The 15592-nt window shown below is 39.6% G+C and overlaps 1 protein-coding gene across 1 annotated transcript in view; it reads left to right on the top strand.

Moving 5' to 3' along the window:
- The window catches only part of baiap3 (BAI1 associated protein 3), a 37257-nt gene that overhangs the window by 9535 nt on the left and 12130 nt on the right, over positions 1-15592 (top strand). Inside the window, exons 2-13 of the mRNA XM_034593661.1 lie at positions 119-264; positions 8387-8474; positions 9502-9585; positions 9783-9890; positions 10486-10545; positions 11639-11705; positions 12615-12828; positions 13028-13072; positions 13562-13639; positions 14297-14402; positions 14568-14675; positions 14759-14851. Of these exons, the coding sequence (XP_034449552.1) occupies positions 128-264; positions 8387-8474; positions 9502-9585; positions 9783-9890; positions 10486-10545; positions 11639-11705; positions 12615-12828; positions 13028-13072; positions 13562-13639; positions 14297-14402; positions 14568-14675; positions 14759-14851 (1188 nt within the window). The 5' untranslated portion in view covers positions 119-127. The remainder of the gene's footprint in view (positions 1-118; positions 265-8386; positions 8475-9501; positions 9586-9782; positions 9891-10485; positions 10546-11638; positions 11706-12614; positions 12829-13027; positions 13073-13561; positions 13640-14296; positions 14403-14567; positions 14676-14758; positions 14852-15592) is intronic.

Below are 15592 nucleotides of genomic sequence, written 5' to 3'. Positions count from 1 at the left end.
TGTTTTGACTCGCTTTCTTAGAGTCAAGCTTGTGAGTTACTCCTTCACGCAAACACTGCCAATCATGCTCTTGCAGTGGAGTGAGAGTTAACGTGATGTTGGCTCTTTGTGTCCGCAGTGAAACAACATGACGGCGCTGCTGGACCTGAAGAGCAGCGTGCTGCGGCAGGTGCAGAGGAGCCAGTCGCTGAGGAGCCGGAGGGAGCCGCCGACGCCCACCCCTGGCAGCCCCCTTACACACAGTCCTGACCCCTTACCCCGCAGGTGAGTCGCTGGTGTGAGCTCTTTTACTTACACCTGGCGTCAAGTGCTGTAACTGGATTCTGGTTATTACGAGGTTATTATTTTCGTGGAATTCTGTGAACTTTTGGTGCTTTTTCATTTAAAATATATATATTTTTTATAAATACTTTGCCGTTTGTTTTCGTGAATTAATGGACACCCATGTTCATCAGATAAAAAACTCCCGATATGTAGAGTACAAGTAATCAGTATTTAGTCGGATAGTAGAACTGAAAGCTTTGTTCCAAGAGGGAACTTGTTAATATTTATTAGAAAATCTGCAAATTTGTTCTCATAAAGTTAGCAGTATCTGGAGATAACACAGAGTGAGGCTGCAGCAAAATCGAAGTTGGAACTGCTCTACCGCTATTGAGCTGACACATGTTTTCTTGGAAAATGTCTGTTTTAATTGATAACTGTGCTTTACCCCCGGTGAACATTACACGCACACATATACCATGACGGGCGTGCCTGGTGCTTGGCGCTATCATGATCACAACGCTACATCGCTGGCTTTCGAGAAGGCCACCAGGGCTTTGTCTTTAATGGCTGACTTCGTAGCAAGGTTAGCTAGATTCACCAACAGCTTCTGCCACCTCTCTCCAGGTTAGGTTTCTCCAGTTTGAGTCTCCATAAGTAAATGTCTAATCATAGATAACAAGGCAATTCATCACCCTAATAATCAATCTCTCTGTATCTGCATGAACTTGATTTGATCGGCTGGTACTTTCACTGATGCTTCAAAAGTTGAACTTTTCTCAAATTTTACCGCACGTATCCCAATCAAAGAGAAGCAACTAAGCCAAAATGAAATTGGGTGTTGCCACATTCATTCTGTTGCCATGAGTCTATTACTGGTGGACAAATCTCCATGCCATGGCATCCCTTAGGCTCTCTATAGGTGAAAGTGTGTAGCCTGAACGTTGTGTCTTATGCCACTACCAGTAGGGTTGTGTCATTTTTTTTAACTAACTCACCGATCACCTACTGAATGACTGACACAAATCAAGCCGTCCTTGAGTTTGAGCAAAAAGCAGGAGGCCGGCTGTTTATTAATATTACTCTTTTCAGAAACATAGTTGCCATTTAGGCACATAAGCAATAATTATTTTCTGTTATTAATTCATCTTCTGTCCTGACTAAGCCACAGATAATCACTTCTTGTCAGCAGTGTTTTAATGTTGCTGGCATTTATTCCACAGTTGTGACTTGCCATTAAGAGGCAATGTACAAGCTGCCTATTCCCCATGGACACATCAGCCTCTCTAGTACATGCACAGTCAGGCTCTGAGGAGATCACAAACGTTGCGTTCTTGTATATCAGTTTACACCACACGGTCTCATGTCCACACGTCTACTTCACGTAGGTTGCACAATAGCACTTCTATAACATCAGTTTTTACTCAAATGACAGACGTCTTCCTGCAAAATAAAAGAGCGATTTACTTTTTTTGTATGTGTTTCTGTGTGCGAATCTTAATATACATGAATGTTATGTGTGCTGAGTTATTGAGTGTGTATTTGTACTGTGTAATGTAATGTGTATGTGCAACTAAATGTTTGTATGTGTGTCGACTTCCTTAAGGTTAGAGAACCGTTGTTGTCATGGTTACAATAATGAACATACCGATAAAGGTCTGGAACGATTATAGATAAAAGTAACAAAATGTATCCCAATAGGTTAATTATCAATATTTATATATCACCTGACTCCCTCCATTGCTCCTGCCATACTAACCTTGGCCACTAGAGGTTGCCTAACAATAAAAAACGTAACTATGGGTGGTAATAAGCTGTCTATACAGGCAACCTATGGCAACCTAATTTTTTTTGTTTGAGTCAGTATAAAAAAATTATCAATATCTGTAGCCTCGCATTTGACAAACATACCTTTCATCTTCCAGACATGCTATCCAGATAATGAAATAGTTATCCTCTATAGTGCAAATAAAGATCTACTCCTTTAAGATAAATTGTATAAAAGATAATTCTTTAGATTGAAATAAATAAATTATACATGTTCACAGTTTTGATTGTATCCAGGTGTGTTTAGTAGAAAATACCTCTTAGCCATCTTAAACAATTTGTCATTTGTGATTTGTTTTTGTCATTGTATGTTTATGTATATTCTTGTGCATATGTATACATATTTACTTGTTTGTATTTATATTTGTATAAATGTGCTTACACTGTATGACCTGTATGTTTGTATCTTTACATGTACGTGAATATGTACCGTTTCTATGTATTGTGGTTATGTGCATATTATGCTGTATGTACTGTATGTATTTTTGTTATATTATTTCTTTATATTGTGTTTATATTCTTTCTCATAATGTTGTGTCATGTCTCTGTCAGCTCTGTGTCCTTGAGAGCATTGGACAATAAAAATGAAACTGGACATAAAATGGATTTTGTACCCAAATCTGGATCTTGTCTGATCCTTTCTATTGTTTTAGAAGTTTTTACATCTCTGGCTTGTGGCCCCGGTGAAATCAAGCACCTGTTTTCTTTTATTATCAGTCGTGTTTTAAATTTTCATCTGAAGCCATAGGTAATAGTATGAACCTGAGGTTTCTATAGCAACCTAAACACGGGCTGTTGCCACAATGTGAACTTATACTTGTAATGACGACGATGGCTATTTTTAGCATGGAAGATAACCTTAGATGTTTAGTTGAAGACCGATACATTTTGTGTTTTAGACACTAGACCTACAGAGGACCGTTGCGGGACATTTTTCATGTGTATTTTTAAGCATAATATTAATGCTGTCTCAGTATGATTTATATTTTTAATGAAGTTTGATATAAAATCTGCTCCAGTGGAACCCCATTTGTGTTCTTCTTTGAACAGTGATTTGAACTGTCAGTGTCTCACCCTTTTCTCATTTCCCTCTCCAGCTCCCCAGTGCTACAGCCTTCAAACTGAGCCTCAGCCGTGCACATTCCCTGAGCGCTCATCATTAGAGGCAGACCGTTGATCTTTGTTATCCAGTCAGTCTGCAGCTGACCGGCAGGCACTCTCACTTTAATTGAGAATTTGCAAATGAGGCCGTGAAGATTTGGGCCGCGCCATCCACAGTTGTTGAACCAGTAGTTCAGTCGACTGTCAAAGCGGAGCTCTCTGGCACTTTTTAATTAAGTTGAACAAAATTTGTTCGATACCACTATGTGAGAGGGTTGGTAAGTCAAAAGCACAAGACGCTGTCGGAGATGAGCCCGGCCAGGCATTATACTGCATAAAAGGCACAGGGATTTCTTTTCAATTTGATATTTTCATTTTATTATTGTTTGCCTAGTTCACCTCCATCTTTGTCATCAACAGTGAACTTCATATTACACACCCGACTTCGCGGGATTTGAATCGTGAGCCTGCTGCAGTCGCTTTTGCAGATTTGACTCTTCAGTGTCACTGCGTTGAAGATCTCAGTTTTTAAATCAATGCAGAGAATGACTTTAAATGGAAAGAAAATGCACGTACAGTTACAGCCATTAATGGTGGAAATACTATGCATTTAAAGGATAAGGCTGGTGTTATTCTATATTTTTCTTACTGGCAACGAATCCAGTGAAAATACCAAAACACCGACGTGTTTGTGTTCCTGATTCAGCCACCATCTGTTGCTCTCAGCCTTAAGCCCATTAATTCGTACTTAATCTTTAAATATATATATGCAAACAGACTTTTCTGTCAGAGTTTGCTAGATTGGTTCAATCTCAACAAGAATGGGTCAAAACCTGGTGTATTGCTGGACTGTTAATGGTCAGAGTGAAGAAGTGAGGAGGGTGTGGTCAAAATCTGCTGTGGAACTACAGTACCCCAGTTAGCATATGCATGATGTTAGTGCGTCCTATTTGCTCTGTTCCCAGTGTCAGCCGCTTTCAGCCCTTTATCTGTTTGGTTCTCTCCTCCTGTCTGTGCTCACAAATACATTATTTCCAAAGTCCCAACAAAGCTAGTCTTGTATACATGCATAGTGATTGAAACACAGTGGAACCCATTGAGACTACACGTTAACCAGCAGTCGCTTCCAAGCCAACCCGCTGCTCTGTAGTGCTGAGTTTCCTGATTGTGTAACAGCAACAAACAAAGACAAAGTAATCTTCACAAATGGGTTTAAGACAACAGCCATGATGGGATTTCAGTCATATTTACATGTAAAATAATCACATAATATCTTTCTTATTTTAGCCTTTTCCACATTTGAGCTCTGTACAATGTCCGGACTTGATCGGCCCACAGTTGACAGTTGCCCTTTCACACATGCCGCATTCGACCGGATCTGCGTGAGGCGAGTGTTCCCATGGACCTACTGGAGTAATTCAGTTTGGATTAGGAGAGCAGTTTCACAAGTGGCATGCAGACTTTGCACGCGGGGAGCTGGCAGTTTAATTTCTGGTTCAGCTGGTTCAGTCATTTGCGTTTAGCTCATCTGGGAAAGGTCCATAAAAGTTGAGGGTTGCAGTGCATGTGAAAGCCGCCTTCGTCTGTCACAGTGTCACACAGCCGACGTCAGGGCATCAAACTGTTGCTCTTTGCAATAGGTAAGCTGCATCGTTTGATTAAGAAAGAACAAACTAGAATGGCACTGCGCCAAGGCCCAACAGTCCCCTTAGATTCAATCAAGCTGCACCAAATTACACACACTAATAGATATGCGTTCCCTAAATGTGCCTGATTTATTTTCATCATGACCCGTTAATTACTCTCTGAGAATTCCAAAACAGAAATTGATTAAAAATACGAAAAGATTTTTGACTCTGCAGCTTCTACATTCAGTGTAAATCAATCCCGTGTTTTTTGCGTAATCCTGCAAACTGACCATGCCCGACAGTTTCCCTGTGAAACCACATTTAAATTCACTCGATCCGGCTTTGTATTTGGATCTGCACCGAATTGAAACCACATTGCACACACTCATTTACATCAGTCTTCTAAATGTTTTTTTTTACCATGAATTATTCTCTGATTAATTGACAAAAATAAAGAAGCAAGTGAAAAAAAAATCTGGATCCGCACCAAAATTTGATGTGTTCTTTCCTGATTTATACCACATCCTCCCACTAAAATTTGTGGTAATCCATATAGGTTTTGCTTTATTCTTGTAACAAACATACAAATGCAGATGGAAAACATAACCTTCTTGTCGGAGGTAATAACATGAAACAGATTTCCTATTTTGAAAAGTGTGATCAATGCCCATTTGCCTGTTTTTAAAATGGTTCAAACCCTCAGGCAGCCATTGTCCCAAACAGTGAGCGAGTATAAACAATTGTAAAGCTCCTGAGTTGGAAACAATTTCACACCAGGCCACTGCTCAGTCCATCACTACTTCTAGCTGCTGTTTCTTTTCACAAGTTATTGAATGGAAAGATTCTATCGGAGCTGTTGAGATCGTATCTCCGCACCGAAGCCTTTTCGCCTGTAGTGTTGCTGTTGCTTACTCAAATGTGTAATTAAAGTAAAACAACCCGTCTTGTGTGTAGCGTTGAGGAGTTGGGTTCTTGTCACGGACACCCTCAGTTATGATCGGAGCTGAAGGCTGATATTATGCACTGACAGCCGTAATGGATCACATTTAAAACATCATCTCATTTTATTAGAACGCATACAGACGTCACATTGTCTTTCATGCTGCACACGACATTGATGCCTGCTCTATTAATTACTATGTATGCACTGCCATATTATGTTGAAGTTTGAAGTGAGGGGCCCGCGTCACCTCCCCTCTCCCAGTGAGTGCTGTTTTAAAAACATGTTCGATCAGATGGAGCGAGTTCACCATGTTTGCCTTTTTATTTATGTTTTTCCTTCTGATTAAAGATGGGGAGACATAATTGAAGTGTTTGAATGAATATTTGAAGGACCTGTTTCCTAGCAACATCAAGTCACTTTGTTATTCTGGTACCGTGTGTGTGTGTGAGCGAAAGGTTAAAAGATATCAGCAGCATTTTATTTTATGTTTTAAATGAAAATGAATCGGATTTTCATGAGTTCGGTTTATTTCTGCTCATAAATACGTCGTCTCAAAACTCAGAAACAAAAAGATCTCAGCCTGTCCGGACAAATCCTCAAGCTGTCTGACTGATAGAAGATGGGACAGATTTCTGGATGGAAGAATGCCCTGAGTGATTTAAGATGGATTAGGCAAGAATTGAGTGTCTCATATTGCGAGTATTATGATCAACTGAAGCTTATTTGTACTAGATGTGCAAATGAAAATAGGCGCGCTTAAAACAAAACAAAACAAAACACTTGGTCTCTTTTTCAGTGGAACAGCTTTTGGGGGGGGTCATTGACAGATTTTAGATTCGACTATGTGGTTTCAAGCTTTCCATCACTGACTGAGGTATTTCAGATGAGAATAACAACTCGTGTTCTATTTTGTGTGTTTGGTATTTAGCAAAAACAACAAACACACACCATTGGAGCTATAAGTAAAGTCCTGACTTTGTTGCAATAGTTCATTTGATGGAGATAAAATGAATCTTTCATTATTGAACTACCATTTAAGTAATTTTTTAGTTCAAATATCCAAAACTCACCGGCTCGAGCTTCTTTCATCCAAATATTTGCTGGTTTTCTTGGACTTCTTCATCTTTAAAGTGAATATGTGCGGGTCAGTCTCACAAAAGCAACCTGCATGATGTAAGTCTTTGTAACTGGTAAATCCAGAATATATCATGCACTGCAAAAATTGTTAGGTTGAATTTACAAAATGTTATTTTTTGCACAAAAAATGTAAGTTTAGTGCACATACTTTTTTAAGTTGATTGTATATATTATTCAGTTGATTCAAATTCATTTAAATTTTAGAATATACGACAAGACGGTGAATGTTTGAAGGTCTTCCAAACAAATTAAGTTGCCAACTAGTATAGGTTAGCAGATGTTAGGGACATAACTTCAGTCGTGCACCTTAGCGTCATCAAGTTTTTTGGCCTTGTAATCAATGATACAGGCCAAACTTAAGGGTGAGCTGAGGCTAAATCTGACTGGCTACTGTTACACATTAAAATCAGGTAAATAAAGCCAGATTGAAACATGTAATATATACATGTTAAATATTTGGGTGAAGATTAAAAAACCAACTACTGCTATTTGATGAATAAATCCACCTCTCATGTGTTAGTGGGTTTGAAGCCATATGCAAACCCGACCAACTCTCCCAGCATGGCTGCCATTAGTGTTCATCAATACCTCAGGGGTTTGCCATCCGCTCCCCCGCCTTGGTGAGAGTCAGTGGGTGCTGGGATGGGCTGCCACATGCCCGCTGTGATGCAATGACGCTAATAAAGGAGCGTGACGGGGCCTCTGCGGACGAGCTCTTCTGCATAATGTTGTGGGGATGGCTGAGAGATGAAGAAGGAGACTGGGAGGGTGGGAGTGAGGGGGGGTTACAGGGGGTGAGGAGTTATATGGCCGATCCAGAAACACATCAGAGCTGCTCCCAGCAGCCCTGACGATTTCCATACGGGCTGGGAAGGAAGTTGCCTGGTGAGAGATTTGGGTGCAGGGAGAGGTGAGGGTGAAAGTGGTGGTGGTGGTTGGTGGTGGGGGGATTCCCAAGGTGTTGAGCCAGCTAACTCCCCCTCCCCCTGAATGTGCCTGTATCACCATGACAACTGGGGCCGGCGGGAGTCCGGGGATTCACTCACACCTGGAGGAAACAGAAAACATCATTTGCATTTCGCACACAGCTCTGCTCATCATAGTAGATTAACTTGGTTCATGCAGAGTGAAGACATGTCGCATCGTTCACAGCTTTGGTCCTGACCGGCTTTGCTTTTTTTTGATGGGGCGTGAGATAAGACGGCGTTTGATAAGATGATAAAGAGCTGAGCTGCAAGCGATGGAGTCTCAGTAGCTCATCATGAGGAGGAGAGAGATCATCTTTATTGACAGATGCTCCACCATAGTGTCTGTAAACAGGATGTCACTGAAACCCACTGTGTTTTTAATTACTATCCAGAAACATTCTGATGCCACACTGATCCAATCCTCCCCCACACACACACACACTTATTTTCTCATATATTCACATTTTCCAAGTGTTTAATCTCTATTTTTAGAGTTGTCATCAGCTCCCTCTTCTTGGCAGGATTTCCGAGGAGAGTGCAGAGTTCTTTGAGCGTATGAATGCTGTCCTTCAGAAACAGGAGAACATGCTGCGGGCTGCCCAGGCTGAGGTAACCCACACCCAAAGTTCTACCTTCTTGTCTGTTGCATATATTAAAGCACATCCAGGTAGCGAGTAGGCCGTCCCGCCGCTGTCATTCGGGCCCACCGCCGTGGCCCAAATGACGTCAGTGGACAGAAGGGCCGGGTTGAGTTGGGTGCTCTGAGGACTGGAGGCTCAGCTGTGACAAGCTGCTGTCAGTGGCTATGTTCAGCTCCTCCTGCTGCCACTGCCAACCAGGCAAAGTTGCTTTATGGACATGTTTGCTGCGAGCGTGTTGACTTCAGTTCCAAATTGATGCACGTCAGCAGAGTAAAAAGAACTAAGCAAAAAGCAAAGTACAACAAACATCATCACCACATATTTGATTCTAGTGGTCTCTTCTAAGTGCTTAAATGTTGTGCATTTCGTAAAAATTTTACATAAAAAGTATTTGATAAGCTTTGAGATTCTGTATTGTCATTTTCCAGATGTAGACAATAACTTAACAAAGTAGCATTGGCAACCTCTTATATTTGGAAAATGTAAGATAAACTACAATGGCACTCAGTAGAGCGCATACCTCCGCCAAGCCCCAACAGTCCCTTAAACGTGCCTGATTTTTTTTCATCAAGCTCCATGAATCATTCTCGCCCCTGATCCGAACCAAAATTGAATGGGATCTTCCCTGACCTGTACCACATCCTTCCACCACGTTTTGTGGTATTCTGTCGAGTAGTTTTTGCTCAATTTTACTTTCAAAGAAACAAACCAAACAAATGGACAGGGGCGGAAACATGAAGTCTTTGGCGGAGGTAGGAGAACTACACATAAACACATGTAACACTATCAAATGTAAAGATGTTTGAAGTTATGAAAGCAGATGTATGCATTTTTTAAATAATGCATACATCTGCTTTCATAACTTCAAATATAAGTATATATATATTATAAATATAAGTTTTGATGATAAATACAATAATACAATTCTTTACTTGGACCTTACTTGTTGACAAAATTGTGTTTTCCTTGTCTTAACTGGTTCTGTCCCCTCACAGTGCCAAAGAGGGGCCTGCACAGTGCCGCCGCCCCAAGAGCACGTGGACCAGGCCTTTATCGCGGACAGAATCAGCAGGACAGAGGTGCGTCAGCTCAGCCTCGCTGTTTCCATCGTATTTCAGCAGGGAATACATTTTAAAAGTCACAATAACAAAACTCAGTGGTGTTTTTTTTTTCATCCCTGCCTCTGATGTGCAGCAGAGCAGAAAGCATGAAGTAACAAGAACATGAGCTTTTATTTTTGAAGGGCTGTTATTAAGTGGAGCGTGTTTTCATGTAGCTGGACCTGCTGTATGAGGAGGCTGTGTACACCGTGGTCAACCGTGTCGGAGTGCATTCGGCAGAACACGTGAAAAGTGACGAAGAACTGTTTACGTACATGCTCAAGGTAGCTATCCATCTGTCCTATCCATCTTATTTATCTAATCTATTTGATCTATCTATTATATATCCATCTATACTATATATCCTATCCATCGAGCCTACCTATCCTATATTTTATCTATCTAATCTATCTATCTTATCTATCTATATTAGTATCCATCTAATCAATCAATCCATCTATCTACATATTTTATCTCTCTATATATCTATCTAATCTATCCATCCATCCAGCACACTGTTCACGGACCCTCACAGTCTTATTTGTTGTGCTGCTGTACAACTCTGAGCAGATGTTCTCGCCGCTAAACCGATTAAACATCAAAGCAGAGTCACAGCAAGTCCTGATATTCAGCCGTGATATCCCCTTCATTCGGATGTCACGCTAAGGATTCTTAGCCTCTCATGGCTTCTTTCTTCAAGGTGTGAAGAGCGTGTGTTCGGATCCAATGATTTCATAAAGGAATTTCACTGACCTTTGATAGGATTTTTGTCAGTACATGTCTGAATTATTTGTGGCTCTGAGAAAGCAGAGTGTTTCCATCATGCCAATACAGATATATAATAACCCTTGTTTTCTGGTGTCTGGTCGTCTCTACAAGGTGTTCGATATGGGCGAAGAGGAACATGACATCATTCTCCAGAAAGTTCAGGAAGCCAATGTGAGAAAATGTGTACATGACTCACTATCCATTTGTCCATATTGTCATGGCAATAAATGTTCATCCATACTGCTGGCATGGAAATTCACACTTGTTCATCAGCTTTTGTGCTTGTGGGAGAACTTGGGGTACAAATGTAAATTTCCATTCTGTGCTACATAATTGAGATATGACGTTATTGATTAGACATATGACTCTCTAGATATTTGCAGTTGAAAAAAAGAGGTTAATTTTAGGTGTTGTAATACGCTCTTAATTTATTTGAGTTAAGTCCACATTAGTGTTGTTTTTTGTTCATCTTTGAATTTGAAATGAATTTAATATTACATTGAAACTGTAATGGTGACATTGATTACAGGAATCAAGCTAATTTTCTCAAAGCAAAGAGTCTCCTGATAGATTTCAATATGCTGCACTAGAGAAATGAATGGAAATCAACTGGTGCCTGGAACAATAGAAAAAAATACTCCTACATTTCTGAATTCCAACATCATTGTCAATATAATACTGCTTTTTGCTGGGATCTAAAATATCGGTGTGATTCATGGTAAATGTCAATCAGCTCCAGTTATAATCTTGAGTTAATAAAGTAATAATAAAGTAAATAAAGTGCAGATTTAGAAAACATTACTTACACATTGGTTGTGAAGCCACCGTTTCAGTGCATCCTCTGATATATTCAGATATATGCAGTAGTAAAAAGGTGAGAGCCTTCAGATCTGGAGCCACAGTTGGAGTACATTATAATGCCCTTGGAGTCTTGATGTATATAAGACCTGCGCCTGACTGCCAGGGACTTTGCAGATGTATCTGTTAAGAACTGTATAGCTTTTTGAAAATGTTTGGCCGTGTAAACATTATCTACAGTTATGCTGCCTTCGCTGTTACTGCCGACTTTTCCTGCTTTTTGACTCACAAAGCTGTAAGTGACCTGGTAAAGCAAAGCAGAATAGATTTGTACATTCATTTAGTCATGCACGCTGATATTTACTTAGACAGTCACAAGAGCATCACGTTAGGGGAATGCACTGTAATGTACTCACTGTGTGACCTTGTTTCTCACTGAACAGCCTGTAAATTCCTTTTTCCACAGCGAGCCAGTTTTTCCTTGAGAGTTTCTGTTTTGAAAGCAAAGAGTCTGATGGCCAAGGACGCGAATGGTGAGATATTTCAAGCATTAAATAAGACGTAACTGATGGGAAAACAAAATGAAATGGGCTTTATCCTGCAACAATGGTGGATTGATAAGTTTATAAATGGCGCTCACTCAATAAATCTTCAAGTGATTCACCTCCTGTCACCCAACACTATAGATTCTTCAGCAAATCATAGCAATAGCGTCAGATAATTGCACTTTGCAGTAATAACACAAATTATATTGTAGAGATAATAAAATGCATGATTGGTACAATATCAAGGTTCTTATGAACTTTTTCTAGTGTCATGATGAAAAGAAATGAAAGTTTCTCAAAATCAGTTTCAGAGTGGATGATTAAGTTTATTTCTTATGACTTAACCCTAAAATGGGAAATGACTGGGCTTTCCTATTTAAAGATTCACTTTACAGCATATTCTGTTTATTTCCATATATTTTGATTTTTAAGAGGTTTCATTTCTTCTATAAAAGTATTTTCGTTTAGTAAAATTATTTTCTCATCAATCAGAAGCTGAATAAAATAAAATTGAAGTGTAATATTTTGGACACATGTATAATATACACAACAAGATAATTATTACTGATTCTGCCGCAAGGTTATTAATAATAATAACAATAATAATAATACACTTTGTTTAGGTTATAAACAAATTTCCAAAGTGCTTCACAGACATTATAACAGAAAATGCATGCTGTGTGATTACAAGTGGAAACAAGTTAATGCTGGAGACAATGGATTAATGAAAATCACTTTAAAAGAGGACACTGAGCTTGTCTGATTGACAAGCACTTTCCCCCCCCAAAAAAACCCTTATTGTAACTGTGTCGGCGTCCATCTTCTTGCTGCCGTAACATAATCATCCCTTTCACATGTGTGCTGACCTTTTCTTTGTGTCACACTGTGGCCTGCCAGGTTACAGTGACCCCTACTGCATGCTGGGAATCCTGGTGGGCCAGAGCCCCCGGGAGGTGGAGGAGAAGAAGGAGAGAAAGTTCAGCTTCAGGAAGAGGAAGGAGAAACTGGAGAAGCGCTCCAGCACCAAGGAGGTGCTACCCGCCAGGTGTATCCACGTGACAGAGGTTAAACCAGAGACTCTCAACCCGGTGTGGGACGAGCACTTTGTGTTGTGAGTGCAGCCGTTTAACCTTTTAACCATGTGCAGGACGTGGTGATACTATATGTGTGACACAAGGGATTCACAGTTTCACTTTTAACACCCGATGCTGTCAGTTACGTGAACAGTGCAACACGTTTCTGACTCTGTGTAAGGACCATGAAAGGTGTTTATTGTTGGTGTTTACTCATGGAGATTCTTATTCTTACAGTGAAATAGATGATGCTCACAATGACCTTTTACATCTGGACATATGGTAAGATTTGTGCACGGACGACACCTTGAATTCCTCATACATCACCATCCCAGAGGGACAAACACGTTTTATATTGTGTTAGATTATTGTTAAATTTGCTTAGATTTCTTTTATGCATAACGGGTAACATCCAATAAATGTCTTTAACACAATCTCAAGTATTTTCAAAAGGTATTTTCAACATTTTTATTTTTTTATTTTGCAATAACATTGAATTAATTCTTGATCAAATACTGTTTCTGGTTACACTTTTATCCCTAATGTCCTTGAGTGTGAACATTATCACTATAAAGATTCAGTTGTCTTTTAATCTTGATGTCTCAGCTCTAAATTGGAAGTTGGCTGATGCTTTTCTTCAGCTACAATGGGTCTTGATTGCAGAACGTCACCTCTCGGTTCCGTTAATTGTTACAAAGATAACGAAACGTGTTCCTCCCCGAAATGAGATGCTGTAATAATAACATCTGACATGTGACTCTTCTTCTTCAGGGATCACGACGATGACGTGTCTGTAGCTGAAGCCTGCAAGAAGCTCAATGAAGTCAGTGGACTTAGAGGAATGGGCAGGTAGAGGAAACTTGTATTGTTTGATCCTGAATTACGATCAATCTAAACTTATCTAAGGGCTGTAGGGCAGCTGTTCACAAGTTTACTTTATATAAGTTGGTGATTCATTGATTCATCCAAATAACTTTGTGGCAGTCAAATGATGAATCATTCAACCTCCCAATCAAAGGGTCATTTCCATGTGATTCAAGTGAAATGTTGCACTTCATAAATGAAGAGACTGAAAACCTGACACCATCCTCTTGGTTAATTAAGAGATCATTTGGTTTTGGCCTTTCACCTTAAATAGAGACTGACATATAGGAAAGCCCACTGACAATAAAGCTGTGCACACAGAGAACACAGAGTTCAGGCATGTCATAGAAAGATCAGTAAATGGCACAACTGTCAAATGAAAACCTGAGATTGCCAATAATAGCCGAGGGACAAAAGGTCCTAATGCTGGGTGGAAAATGTGCAATTTTCATTTCAACAAAAAAACTGTCTTTCATTAGAAAATGAAACGTATTTTGCTGTCGCTCTAATTGTAAGTCCTTGCAGATAAAAGCATTAGCTAAATGCCTAAAAAATGAAACTCTTTGATTATAACTATACTAGGGACTCAACCAGAGACAAGCAAGAGAAACTTTTCCATGCCTGTTGCTTCTCTCTTGTCAGGTATTTCAAGCAGATTGCCAAGTCCATGCGTGCCGATGGATCTGCATCATCGGGTTCCGAGGATAACGCCGATGACTTCCTCGGATGCATTAACATCCCTCTGAACGTGAGTGTTCAAAGTGGGAGAACTTCCAAACTAACTCTCACTAGTCAGAGGTGCCGAGCTGCTGTGACAAATCTAGCACGACCTCAATTAGACTGAAGGATTCAAATATGGCTGTCCCTGGAAGTGTGCCTGTGCCAATGATTAAGGCTGCTGTCCCTCTTGCAGGAGATTCCTGTTGTCGGCTATGACACGTGGTTCAAGCTGGAGCCTCGGTCGAGTGCGTCTAAAGTTCAGGGAGAATGTCACCTGATGCTGAAGCTCTTCACCAACCAGGTTTGTGTAAAATCTTCTTTAGTGTAGATAATGATAGCCTGCGACTTTTAATGTTAATGGTTGTTTTTTTTTCAATCCATCAGAGAGACACAACTTTGTCCAAGAAGGATTCTAATGTTTCTATTCACAAGAAACTGCTGAGTCAGATTGTGGAGTATGAACATGCTAATGTTAAGGTGAGTCTCCTCCAGATTTTATCAAACAGTCTAAAGCTATTTGTGTTTTTTTTGGGGTTTTTTTTTGCCATGACCTACTTTAACAAAAAAAACTATAAATCATTGAATAACTTTAATTTGCTATTTTTGTGTTAAAAGCACTTGAGCTTAAAGATAGCCTTATCTAATCAGTTGATTTGCCTTTCATCTGGGACAAAACACAAACAGCATGGCCTCCAGGGGTCGAAAATTGGATTAGAAATTCTTAGGCTTTGTTTTAACTGCAAGGACATTTCCAGTGTAAAATCTAAATAGTAGAAGACAGGACATACTTTCTATAGACATATAGTGAATTTCATATTGTTATGTATCACCTTCTTCAACTCTAGATTTGTAAGAAAATATATATGATTTTTTTGTTCTAATGTACTGTAACTAGAAAGAAATACCTTATATCTCACTATGTTAAAGAAAGTGAAAATAAATTTTGAATCTGCCCCATTATTTGAATCAGCTCCAAAAGTGAATGCGTTCCACAATAAAATCCTTTCAGTCGTTTTTATGTAATCCTGCACACAAACAGCAATGAAAACATACACCATTTATTGGAGGTAGTTATAGTTTACATTTATGTTTATATTTTGTATTTCTTGATTACGTGCCACATTCTAAAATAAACCAAAGTTCTTGATGTATGAATGACTGAATGACTAGATGTGATGAGTGAAATGACTTGATAATCTTCCACATCCACATATGATT

The sequence above is a fragment of the Hippoglossus hippoglossus genome, chromosome 8 (genome assembly GCF_009819705.1).
Source record: "Hippoglossus hippoglossus isolate fHipHip1 chromosome 8, fHipHip1.pri, whole genome shotgun sequence".
Classification (NCBI taxonomy): domain Eukaryota; kingdom Metazoa; phylum Chordata; class Actinopteri; order Pleuronectiformes; family Pleuronectidae; genus Hippoglossus; species Hippoglossus hippoglossus.
The sequence above is the reverse complement of the archived record's forward strand: the minus strand, read 5'-3'. Positions and strand labels throughout refer to the sequence as shown.